The sequence below is a fragment of the Apiospora marii genome (genome assembly GCF_038362585.1).
Source record: "Apiospora marii strain CBS 49790 chromosome Unknown utg000007l_segment0_segment0, whole genome shotgun sequence".
Taxonomy (NCBI): domain Eukaryota; kingdom Fungi; phylum Ascomycota; class Sordariomycetes; order Amphisphaeriales; family Apiosporaceae; genus Apiospora; species Apiospora marii.
Window position 1 is genome coordinate 1 of NW_027117379.1, and position 11,634 is coordinate 11,634.

Genomic DNA, 11,634 nt, shown 5'->3' on the forward strand with positions numbered 1-11,634 from the left:
ACCCTAACCCTAACCCTAACCCTAACCCTAACCCTAACCCTAACCCTAACCCTAACCCTAACCTAACCCTAACCCTAGATACGAACGAGACGAGACGAGACAAGATGGAGAAGTTTAATGCTTCCCGAAACGACCTCAGCACCGCAAGTCTTCGGTGGCTGCCTCGAGGTTGGGTGCAAGATCGGGATGAGCCGGAGGAGGGAATGAAGCAGGAGCAGGAGGAGGTTGCTGGCGTGCAGCAGCCTCAACAGGTTGGTGGCTTTCCTGCGGGAACCCAGCCGGTGGTGACCTTTGACCACCAGCGTCAACAGCAACAGCAGCAGGTCCAGCAGCAGGTCCAGCAGCAACGGCAGCAGCAGAACACGGAGACGAGCTTGGTACGCGATGGCAGCGAGGTGCTGCAGCCACAGAAGCCGCAGCCGGATGTTCATGAGCGGTTCGAGGCGCTGCTCCGGGACGTGAAGGAGAAGTTTGGTGAGGACGGCCAAGCGGCCGACATAATGACCCAGTACCAGGAGATGATGCAACGGAAGGAGCAGGAGAACGCCCGGTTGCAGATCGACCGCGACAACGCCCAAGCCGATGCCAACCGCCTGCGCAGCATGGTGCAGCGGTACGAGGCCATGCAAGAGAGCGGCTTGGATCAGTTCAAGGGGGAGAACAAGCAGTTCAACAACAAGCTGGAGGGCAGCATGGCGATCCAAGAGGCACAATTCGCCGATAATTCCCGACGAGTTCTCGAGCGCCGCGCCGCGCTCGCCAAGGCGCACAAGGACCGGGTGCCCGATTACCGCCCCAGACGGGCAATCGCGGCCAACCCAAACGCCCCGTCGAACAGGCTGCTGGAGCCAGTTCGGGGAGGTGCCGTGATGAAGCCGACCAGGGGTGGCGGACGCGGTGGACGCGGTGGACGCGGTGGACGCGGTGGACGCGGTGGACGTGGTGGACGTGGAGGACGTGAGACTACTCGCGGCGGGCACCAGCACACCTCCCAGGTCGAGGACACTATTAACCTCGACCAGATGAACAGCGATGATTGCGTTGCCAGTGTGGCCTCCTACTTGGAAGAGCAGGACGACGAAATCCCTGAAGACTTTTAGAGTCGTGCTGTGTTTGGTTTGCGCTGAGGTTGGCCGTAGAGTCACCAAGATGGAGTTGTTAAATGCTATATGAATGCACAGTGGTTTGGGGGCTATCTTTGTTTTCCTTTGCTCAGTGTTCAATTGACATGGTCGTAGCCTCATGGCATGTAGTCCTTCCCGTAGGATCTAGTATCTCCATTACTTCCCTGGTCCAACCGGTCTATCTGTGCTGTCACCGTCTAGGAGGTAATCGAAGATAAGCAGACATGAGCACATGAACAAGTAAGCTGACACAAGCATATCAGTAGGTGAACAGGTAGAGACATGCAAGCGCAGTCACGCAAGTAGCCCAGAAGGTTGTTACATAAAGAGGGAGGCAGTCCAACAGGCCGACAGGCGAGCAAGATGTGCATGTTATAAGTGAAGTGGTAAGCAACCAGGCAATCATACATTGCTCCAAGGCCAAATTACGGGCAAGTAGAAGGAAGCAAGACATGCTCTGCAGTCCAGCAATCATCGTCGGTATGGCAGGTTTGGAGCCGATGCGACCGTCCCTGCAGTCATGCCAACGCGCCGAAACATCGCTATGTAAGCACATGCGTATATACATAAGTACCTACTTACCTACTCCAAACGGCCCGAAGCTCCAGGCCATTCAGCGGACCTGCAGGCCCCCGCACCACAGCCCAGCGCGCGCAATGCAGCAGACAGAATCAATCGCCATTCCAACATATGACTGGATTTGAATGATCTCTCATCCAAGCGCGGAATATATACCGGTAAGTACACTGGGCCGCCATACCTTTGGAGCAAGACGCTGACATTCGCAGATGAACAGCAAGCCGCGAAGCTACAGAGACCTTCTTGCCGACGTTCCCTACAATCACGAGATCCGCCACCTCCAACTGAGCAAGCCTCATCTCCAACTGAGCAAGTCTCACATGCGACTGAGCAAGCTTTTCTCCAGCTGGCTCCAGTCGTTCTCCCAACTTCACAAGAATGAATCCGCCCTCACTACCAAGTACCACTGTACCACCCTCATCATGCCCTGGGCCTCGAACTGGCTCCAGCCGCTGGTACACCTCCACAAGGATCAGTCCGCTCACTGCTTCGGAGCTTAGCGACGCCAAGCTGCTCCGACAGATGATCAAGGACATCATGACTGCCAAGGTTGACGCCGACGGTAATTTGGAGTACGACACTAACGCAAAGCTCAATGACCTCGTTCTACCTGCTGGAATTCTCGGTACGTTAGGTATTTACTTTCGCCAAGCCTGCCACTAACTCTTAAGACAGACGCGATTATTGCTATCCGAATCCGAACCTAGAGATTGAGAAGATTCTCTCTGCCATCCATTCCGTCTTCGACAACGCCAGCCAGACGGATGGAAGGTCCTCTGACGGTACGACGTAACCTACATTTTAAGGCAGGAGGAGAAGAAGGAGACGTGGACGAGAAGGCCAACGGCAGCACCGGCAGTATCGGCGGCAGCAGCAGCAGAGCCACCGCCACCCTCACCCTCTTCTTCCACCTGGCCCAGATGCCGCCTTATCTCGGTGTTTTCGTTGACTCCAAGCCCAAAGGCGATTGGATCATCAGTTTACCAGACGAGGGATCACCATGACGAAATCATGACCGCTTCGGAGGATGAGGACGATGACTGTAACGTTAAGATCGTCCGTTTTCGGCTCCACCGACACCATGTCCGAGGGCGGGAGGAGGAGGAAGAGAGAGGAAGGGGAAGAGGGAGAAGGAGGGCAAAAGAAGCAGAAGATGCACAGCAACAAGACACCCTTATCCGGACCAGCCCGAACCAGATCAAGAGCGGAAGGTTCACTGTCCTTCCTATACAGAACTCGGAGACCAACGAGCGCGATCGGTCGACTTCTTCTCACCCATGCAGACTGGCACCAGTGGTTCGCCTCATCAGGAGGATTTGACATCATCCCTTATTGATAAAACGTCGCCCGTGAATGTGACGGCAAGAGCTCGAGGAGATCAAGCTCCGTCTATGCCAGTTCTCCTCTTCCCCTTGGTCGCCTCCTTGGGGCAAGACATGACGAAGATGAGGCTGGTGTTAACTGCTGGATGTTGTGGTTTGTCGTCTCCTTGGGGGGCGAGAGGATCGATGTATCTGGATTACCTGGGTTGTTAAAAATGGCTTCTTCTTGGCGTCTGGCTTCTTCTGCTTGGCGTCCGGCTCCGAAAGGAACTTCCTGCTGGTGAGGTCCGGCGCGAGCGTCGTCGTATGTGGCCATGCTGGACCTGCGAAGTAAAACACTGCATATGCTGGATTCTACGAGCCCGACTACATGCCACAAGGCTACGGTCATGTCACTTAAGCAGGCACTGATGAGTAGAATAGGGTGGTATAACATTCAACCTCCTGTGTATTTATGTGTCAACTCCGTTCTGCTTCAAGTTGGGTGCCTCTGCGGCCACCCCGAGTGTATCCCAAACACCAAACATCTCACGACTCTAAAAGTCGTCACCAAAGTCATCATACTGCATATCGAAGTGACCAGCTGCTCTGTCATCCCCCATCGTGTGGACGCCCCTGGCGTTGGGGTTGGTCACGTTGACGGGACGCGGAAGGCCGCCCGTATTGATCTGGCGCACGTTGTTAGGGTTGGGCACGGGGCCTAAGTTGCCGCTGGGCAGGGTACGCTGTCGCTGCTGTTGCAGCTGCTGCTCTAGGTGCTGTTCCAGCTCCTCGAACTGCTGCTGCTGCTGCTGTGTCGCCACACCCCGTAGAACGTTCATCATCTCCGTCCTAAGCTGTTCCAGTTTGCCATCCACTTTCTCCCAGTCTACCATCACCAGGTCTTGGCGCACCAGACTGTGCATGCGATTGGCGTGGGTGTTGGCAGTACTAGCGTACTTGACGGCTCGGTCTCGCTCGATCCGCAAGCGATCGTTATCCTGGATCTGTCTTTGCATCAACTGCTGGACCTGGTTGATGGTGTAGACCTCGTTGCTGTCCGCACCCGTTCGCTGGATCATTTGCTGACGCAGCTCCTCGAAACTGTCCCTAATAGCCTGCGGGTCGAAGCCCTGTCGTAGCTGCTGGTGGCCAAGGCTCGCCCGCCGAAGCCCGTCTTGTTCCACCACCTGGGTTCCCGCAGGAGAACCACCAACATCTGCCTCTTGAGGCTGCTGCACACCAGCAGCAGCCGAACCCCCCCTCTCATTCTGTTCCTGCTTCTCCTCCTCCAACAGCTCATCCAGATCCTGCACCCGACGTCGAGGATGCAGCGCAACATATTGCAGGCTGCGCTTGCATCTACTGAAACCGTGCTCCATCTCGTCTCGTCTCGTCTCGTATCGTCTCGTCACGTATGGCTCGTTCTTATCGCTCGTTATTATCGCTCGTGCGTTCGTATCCTTCGTATCCTTCGGTTCGGTTCGTTCGGTTCGTTCGGTTCGTTCGGTTCGATATGTGTGCGCGGTTATCGGAAAAAAACGATGGGGGATGTTGTTGTGGCGGGATGTAAGAAAAGGAAATCGGTCAAGTGCAAGCTTGCGAACTTGGATAGATTTTAAATGATTGCAGGGTGGGGCGACTGTTACGGATGCTGTACTGCTATATAGTTGCTTGACCTTTTGCTAGAAGAGCTGCCTATTGTTCAGTGGGTGCCGATGTTGATCGCAGTACTGCGTGGGCACTCCAATGCATTTGGGCACTGCACTTAGGGACTCCAGCACTGTAGTTGAACCTCCTTATCGGTAACTACTTTACCTTACTTTGACCTGATAAGTAAACATACGTGTTGAATTCACTGCTTACCAACTGCTTGACTGCTTGACCTGTTGGACCTGCTGGATGATGTCTACTGTCCTTAGCCCAATTTTGAGAGTCCTGTCACGTATCCTTTAAAGTGTAGCCAAAAGGAAGTCATTAAATGATTCAGCTGCTATGTGAGATGTCTAAAAGTATCGTACTGCGCCGATAGTTAGTTCCGCGCCAAGGCGTACACCCGTGTCCAAGCGCCCGCAAAGCTCTGCCGATTCCGACGACAGGCGGGGTGGCAATTGCCGTACCAAGACACGCAGTGCGACTAAAGCAAGTACATGTGTGCCTGCAGTTTGCGCCGCGCTTAAGTGCGCTAAGATACCACAATGAGCTCATGCAGCTAATAAGTCCTGCCTTTGCACTGCCAGCCAACTTATTAAGAAAAGTCCTGTGTTTCCCCGATTGGGCTGTCAATTGACTTGCCAATTGGGACCCATTTCCCTGCCAATTCAGCTGCCAGTGGAGCTGCCAGTGGAGCTGCCAGTGGCCCTACCAATGGCACCGCCAATGGCCAACGGAGCTACCAGAGCTACCCCGCCATACAGAATGTGGTTTAGAATAGGGTTCCGAGGACCCGTACTTCCGGGACGTGATGCTGAAGCGCACCGTCCACTTCCTCCGCTGCTCCTGGCGCACGGTCGCCGCCGAGATCAACAACAAGTGGGCGGCCCAGCACGCCGAGGACCCTGAAGTGGCCGCCGTTGCGCGGTCACTCAACACGCTGCAGTTCTCCGGTCAGCGCGCCACGGACCTCGCCTGGATGCTGCTCGCCTACCTCGACGAGACGATGCCCTACGACGTCGACGAAAAGATCGGGCAAGTCGGCATGTCGCAGCAGCTGCCCCAGCTGTACGCTTGGGTCATGCACGGCGATATGTCGGATGAGTACCCGGTGGAAGGCCGAGCCAACAGGCTGCACCGTGCGGCGTGGGCCGAAACCGCCGGTAAGCATGTGGCCCAGTCTTTCTACGACAACCTGTTCGGGCAGACCCGGATGAAGATGCAGGGAGAGAGCGTCGAGCGGCAGGCGGAGCTGCAGGAGCAGCTCGTCATGGACATGTGCGCGTTCGTGGAGGGCTCGCTGGACTACTGGCGTACGGTGCTGTCGGCCGAGGAGCGTTACGACACAGCCAAATGGCTGGTGTTCGAGTGGGTGGGCGAGATCGGCAAAGAGATGAAGGAGATGCAGGTGACCGAGCCGCCTCTCTGGTCGCGGCTGGTAAGTGCCCAGTACGACATAAGGACCGCCTTCTTCAAGTCCCCGGATCGACATGAGTCCGTGGCGGAGAGGGACACCAGGAAGTACCAGGAGAGACTGGAACAGGAGGCCGGGCGTTGAACTGGCTCCTGCTGGCGGTTTCGGGTTTTTTTTTTTTTTTTTTTTTTTTTTTTTTGTCGTTTTCTACGTTGCTAGGGGTACTTTGCTACGATAGATGGAATAATACAACGACTGGTCGATGTCTACCATATCTGATTCTGTGACATGCTTTCTGTGAATGATGCCTGAGTGACTGGATGTAATTGTGCTTGTATGGCTAACACAGCTATGATCGTTCTCCATGTGTACTTACTTGGCTGCCATATAATTTGCCAGTCCAGCCTTGATTCGGCTGCATATGTTTGACTGTACTTGCCATGCGACAGTTTGTATTTACTTGCCATGCGACAGTTTGAGTGTACTCACTTGATTGTCATACGTGACTGGCCATATGCTGCTCGGGCATTGGTTGCCAGTTCATATGCTGTACTTGAGGAACTGCCTATTACTTGCAGCTCTGCTTGCCTACTGCTTTTTTGGTTTTCCGCCTACTTATCTGGCTGGAACTTCTGACTCTTAGTGGTATGCCCTCTTTTGAACAACCTGCTGTAATCTGCCGCCTCGGCCGCAATTCCCGTGCATCTGATGCCCTGAAGTGACTGTAGACTGACCTGCCCTTTTTTCAGGCCTGCCTGCGCTGAAGGAAAGCTGCCAGCTAGCTGTTCTGCTGAATGTTTTGTGCAGCTACCCCACCAACTGTTCGTTCTCAGTAACCCACCCGCAAGCCTCATCCGGCATCTGTTTTCATTCGAGACCGTCAACCACCAAACTCATTGAATCCTTCACCACCATCATCAACATCATCATCAGCAGCAGCAGCAGAATCATCATCATCATCGTCACTGCCACCGCGACCATCCAAACAAAATGGATGGCGTCATCGAGATGCGTTCGGCGTGGAGCGTCGAGGAGGACCGGCGATGGTACACCATGATGGCCTCGCTCAAGGAGATTGGCGACACGGCCGTCGACCGTGCTCGAGAGGTGTTGCCGCAGGTCGTAAAGAGCACCTGCGAGCTGCTCTACAATGGCAACATTCGGCCTTTCATCTCGGCCAAGTTCTTCTGGTACTGCGTCCACCGCACTGTGTGGTCGTCAAGCCGTAAGTGTCCCGTTTTCTTGCTCTCGTGACCACTATTCTTTCTTCACCTAACTAACTATATCCCGCAGACCCGTCGACAACCCACGCCGACTTCGCCAAGAAGTGGGATCCCGAGAACCAGTGGGATCCCAGCAAACCGAACCAGAGTGCCCGATACGCACTTCTCGGCGGTGGCGAGCTTGCTTGCTACCAGTACGTCGACTACTTCTTCCGGCGCGAGGACGAAAAGGCCGGCCGAGACCCCATGCCGGCGGCCGAAGACGACGAAGAAGAAGAAGAAGAAGATTTGGCCGCCCGCTACTGGCCGGGCGAGCTGCACGACTGCTGCCCCGACTGGGAGTCGTGGCCCTCGGACGAGGAGCTGGCCGCGACAGAAGAGTGCCTCTTCCCCAAGCCCAAGGACGACGAGGAGCAGCTCTTCGGCTACTGCGGCGCCTTTCAGCTGCCGGGCCCGATGATGGAGGACTGGGGTCAGTGCCTGGGCGAGAGCTGGGCAGAGGTCGAAAGCACCCTGGTTCGGGCGTCGGCGCTCGTGGGCGGCCGGTACATCGCCCGGGACGGCGACGTCGACATCACCCCGGTGCAGTTCCGCCTGCGCCTCATCGGCATGAACCAGAAGGGCGCGTGGCTCTCCTCGCTGCAGATGGGATGGGACCCCGAGTACCTGGACCCGACGTCCACCCACGGGCAGTTCACCCTCCAGATCGCGTACAGCTGCCTGCGCGACTACATGCTGTCCGAGGGCTGGAGCACCGGCTGCCCGCCCGGCGCCGTGGACGACCGAGGCGTTCTCCGCGTGCGCGGGCTCGCCGACTTCATCGAGCGGCGAATGCAATACATGATCCAGCAGCGCCTGTCGGATCGCGTGGAGAGCGACCGCTCGTGGACGGAGTACACCGAGGCCGAGAAGGGCGTGCTCGCGGTCCAAAAGGCCAGCCGGAAGCACACGCAGCGCCTCCAGGACAAGGCGGCTGTTCTGGGCCGAGAGCTGGCGCGCACCATCCTCGACAAGCGCCTGGTGCCGGCCGATACGGTCAAGGAGCGCAAGCAGAAGCTGCTCGAGTGGGTTTCGCGCGGCACCCTGACCCCCTTTGTGCCCTTCCATGCCGAGGCCCTGCGACCCGCCCGCCGCACCTGGGCCAGGTCGGACATCGAGACCCTCGTGATCGATGCCGCCATGGATCTGAAGGACAATCTCGCTGCCTGGAACACCCTGAAGGCGTGGAAGAGCATCGTGCGGGGCGACGACGGGTGGGCGGAGCTCTTGGAGCATGGTCGGGACCGCCTGGCGCTGGTCAACAAGGTGGCCATCGACATCGTCTTGCCCGCGTGGTCCAAGCTGCCCAACTACAAGATCGAGGTCGACGAGCTCCGCAAATGGGTGAAGGAGCAGGAGGAGCTGTTTGGCGAGGCCGAACCAGACCACACCGAGAAGGAGCTTTTGTCTCCTATCAAGGATGTCGAGGAGGAGGACGAGCCCCATCAGGGTGAGGATGATTCCAAGGAGGAGCTTGCGCAGGAGACCAAGCGTCCCGTTGAGGATGTCTTGGAAACCGCCGAGGCCGAGGAGTCTTCTCAGGACGACTCGGATGATTCGGATGCCGAGGATCTCTTCGAAGATGCCTTGGAAAACATCGTGGAGACCATGGATGCCGTGGTTCTCAGAAGAACAGCCCCATGAGCCCTAAGTGGCTAAGGAGCTTGAGGAGCAGGGCATAGATAAGACCCAAATGCGAGCAACAGACGGCGACTTGCCTCCCAAAGAGGGGTAGTTATAGTGGAAGGGGCTCTCCGGCACGGATGGCCGACGAGAAGGTGTTTGGTGTTTTGATAGACTCAATGCAAGATGGCCGTGTTGCTCGTAAAACCTTGTTCTGTACATGTCGTGATCCGTAGACCTGTGATGTATGCCAAGTACTAAGTAAGAAGGAATGGCTACCAGGCCACCGTGTAAGGTTATACATGTTAATATTGCTACTGCTCGTGACGTTCTGAACTGTGGCAAGCGAAAACAGCATCTATATTATGGCGTGCTTCGAAAAGCATTCGCGGCATGTTATCTGCCTGTAGGAACCGTCCAGGATCAATAAATATCAGATGCAGTCATGGTGTATGCATACGAGTCATCAGGCAAGGTTTTATCAGTGTCCTGATGTAGTCTTCTCCAAGTACATTGTCTTTGACGTCTCAAGCAGGAGTTGTTATTGGATAAGTAGCTATTAACAAGGCGTCATTTCTTCAAGCAATTTGAGTACCCTCAATCTTGACGAAGTTTGTATAAGTCAACCTTCTGGAGCTTCAGAACAGCCTGGCGAGATGAGTTACTTGCTCCAGCACAACCAGAATCAAGCTCAACTAGGATTGAAAAGTCAGCAGCTTGACTGCGCTTCCCCCCTGTCATGGGCTTCAGTTGTGCATATGATGATACCTTCAGACGATCTGATCCGCTGCCATCACCCGAGCCTTGCTATCGACGGACCATCCCCGCGGTAGGGTCGAGGTTTAGTTGTCAAAGGGATTTCGATTTTGTTCAGGTCGGGCTGCATCCGGGCGCGCGAAGAGGGGAAGATGCCATTGCCCAGAAGCAGCCGGTTACGGCGGAGTATCATGCGCTGGAGTACGACCGGCCGAGCAAGAGAAGGCGCAGGTGGTTATCGCATGAACAGAGATGGATGTACTTGCCAATGGGGCATATCTTAGATGGGTTAAACGTATGTGCCTATGATCAAGAAACAGCAACTACGGCGATCGTGGTCTCACTCCAATGGCAACGACACCCCTGTCTACGATCATGTCAAGAGGAATACACAAAAAGAAGTCAGATGTAGTCTCCCAAACCCTGTATATTCCACGTTCCACCAGGCGGACCCGTGACGCAACGGCCACTCCAGGTCATCGCCCTATATGTATGCCACCAGCCATTGGAACCCGCTGTGGTCGGCCTCCATCTCGAAATCGCCCACCCTGTATGTGTTAATTCCCACAAACCCGCACTCGCTCTTGGGCATCGGCCGGGCCGCCTGCCGCGCGATGCTCACCAGCCAGACCACGTCCGCCGAGCCCCGAAGCGCCACCAGCGCCACGTCCTGCTCGCCGCCGAGGTACAGGATGTCCTTGGCCGGGAGGTAATCACTCATGTCCACGTCCACCACGTCCTCCCCGCGCAGCCACATCGGGAAGCGCTGCCCCTCCTTCGCCGTCAAGGCACGCAGCAGCGTTACGTCGCCCCGGAGGCCGGGATCGGTCATGGCCTGCGTCACGCGGTTGAGTAAGGGCGCCACTCCCGCCCCCTGCTGCCGCCGCAAAGAAATCAGCGTCATCAGCTGCCACACGTTGAACAGCAGGCAGTGTGCCGCCAACCCCCCCCCCCGGCCCCGTCTCCTGCAGACTTGCCAAGACCGTTTCCACCGCCAGCAGGGCTGCCCCCATCGGGGCCCGGTCCGCCTCCTCGAGCGCGCCGGCGATGGCACCGACCAGTCCGCAGTGCTCCGGACCCAGCTTCTTGTCGACGACCGCCGCGTACAAGTCGAGCAGCGCCGACGCCAGGCGCGGCACGTCGGGGAAGTTCGGCTCCAACACCATCCTCCACGGCCGCACCGATGCCTCGAGCGGCTGCACGGCGTCCACCTCCCCGTCAAAGACCTGCGTCATGGGCGCCTTCCAAGGCGAGCTCGCAAGAAGGGGCACTTCCAGGCCGTCCAGACGTCGCATACTCGCGACTTGTCCCGCCAAAAGTAACGTGGGCGACGAAGCAGATCAAAACAGTAGGAAAGTATCCAGAGTGTGTTAATTGAGCCCCAACATCCCGGCCGCCTACACGGCAACCTCAGCTGTACGTGGTAGTCGGAATGGAATTCGGCCCTCAACTAGTCAGCCAGTTTCGTTGCGGGACAGCTTGCACCATTACATGAACCAGGCCACATATGTCACAGATCTGTAGCTGAGCAGCCTGCACCGCTGCTGACAAGCTACCAGCCTGATGTCGTGATCAAGAGAAATTCCGTAAAAATGAGGAACTATGTTGACTGAGACGCAGCTATGTTTCGATGCGTTGTAATGGCCACCTGAAATGAAGGTTTGCATAGAACTGCACGAGAAGAACGCCTAGTCGATGGAGACAATATCCAATCGTGATACTCCAAACAAAGTCTGATCTTACAGATACATCAGAGATATGCAGGCGGGAATGTCCTGGACAGAAAGTCGAGGTGAGAAGTTTCTTCCACGGGTGCTTTTTGCTCGTCTTCCAGCGTGTGTATAACAGAACCTTACTGCTTCCTTTAGGGATATGGACTTGGACCACTCGGAATGATCTTTCCCAGCATCGATGTCGCAACG

At 56.2% G+C, this 11,634-nt stretch overlaps 6 protein-coding genes across 6 annotated transcripts; 4 read left to right on the forward strand and 2 right to left on the reverse strand.

Annotated features, from left to right (window-relative positions):
• Window positions 1–1,100, forward strand: PG985_010399 (uncharacterized protein; the record flags this gene model as incomplete). Its single annotated transcript, XM_066830167.1, has 1 exon — window positions 79–1,100. A coding segment is annotated over one exon (1,022 nt), but the record flags the coding sequence as incomplete, so codon positions are not given.
• A 981-nt stretch (window positions 1,101–2,081) lies between these two features.
• Window positions 2,082–2,707, forward strand: PG985_010400 (uncharacterized protein; the record flags this gene model as incomplete). Its single annotated transcript, XM_066830168.1, has 2 exons — window positions 2,082–2,328; window positions 2,514–2,707. 2 exons carry the CDS (start codon window positions 2,082–2,084, stop codon window positions 2,705–2,707), a joined length of 441 nt encoding a protein of 146 aa, XP_066680850.1.
• An 854-nt stretch (window positions 2,708–3,561) lies between these two features.
• PG985_010401 (uncharacterized protein) lies at window positions 3,562–4,386 on the reverse strand (the record flags this gene model as incomplete). Its single annotated transcript, XM_066830169.1, has 1 exon — window positions 3,562–4,386. One exon carries the CDS (start codon window positions 4,384–4,386, stop codon window positions 3,562–3,564), a length of 825 nt encoding a protein of 274 aa, XP_066680851.1.
• Window positions 4,387–5,468: 1,082 nt separating this feature from the next.
• PG985_010402 (uncharacterized protein) lies at window positions 5,469–6,215 on the forward strand (the record flags this gene model as incomplete). Its single annotated transcript, XM_066830170.1, has 1 exon — window positions 5,469–6,215. The coding sequence occupies one exon, from the start codon at window positions 5,469–5,471 to the stop codon at window positions 6,213–6,215; it is 747 nt and encodes a 248-aa protein (XP_066680852.1).
• An 846-nt stretch (window positions 6,216–7,061) lies between these two features.
• Window positions 7,062–8,977, forward strand: PG985_010403 (uncharacterized protein; the record flags this gene model as incomplete). The annotated part of the gene is made up of 2 exons (XM_066830171.1): window positions 7,062–7,296; window positions 7,365–8,977. The coding sequence occupies 2 exons, from the start codon at window positions 7,062–7,064 to the stop codon at window positions 8,975–8,977; spliced, it is 1,848 nt and encodes a 615-aa protein (XP_066680853.1).
• Window positions 8,978–10,425: 1,448 nt separating this feature from the next.
• On the reverse strand, window positions 10,426–11,007 carry PG985_010404 (uncharacterized protein; the record flags this gene model as incomplete). Its single annotated transcript, XM_066830172.1, has 1 exon — window positions 10,426–11,007. The coding sequence occupies one exon, from the start codon at window positions 11,005–11,007 to the stop codon at window positions 10,426–10,428; it is 582 nt and encodes a 193-aa protein (XP_066680854.1).
• Window positions 11,008–11,634: the final 627 nt, after the last annotated feature.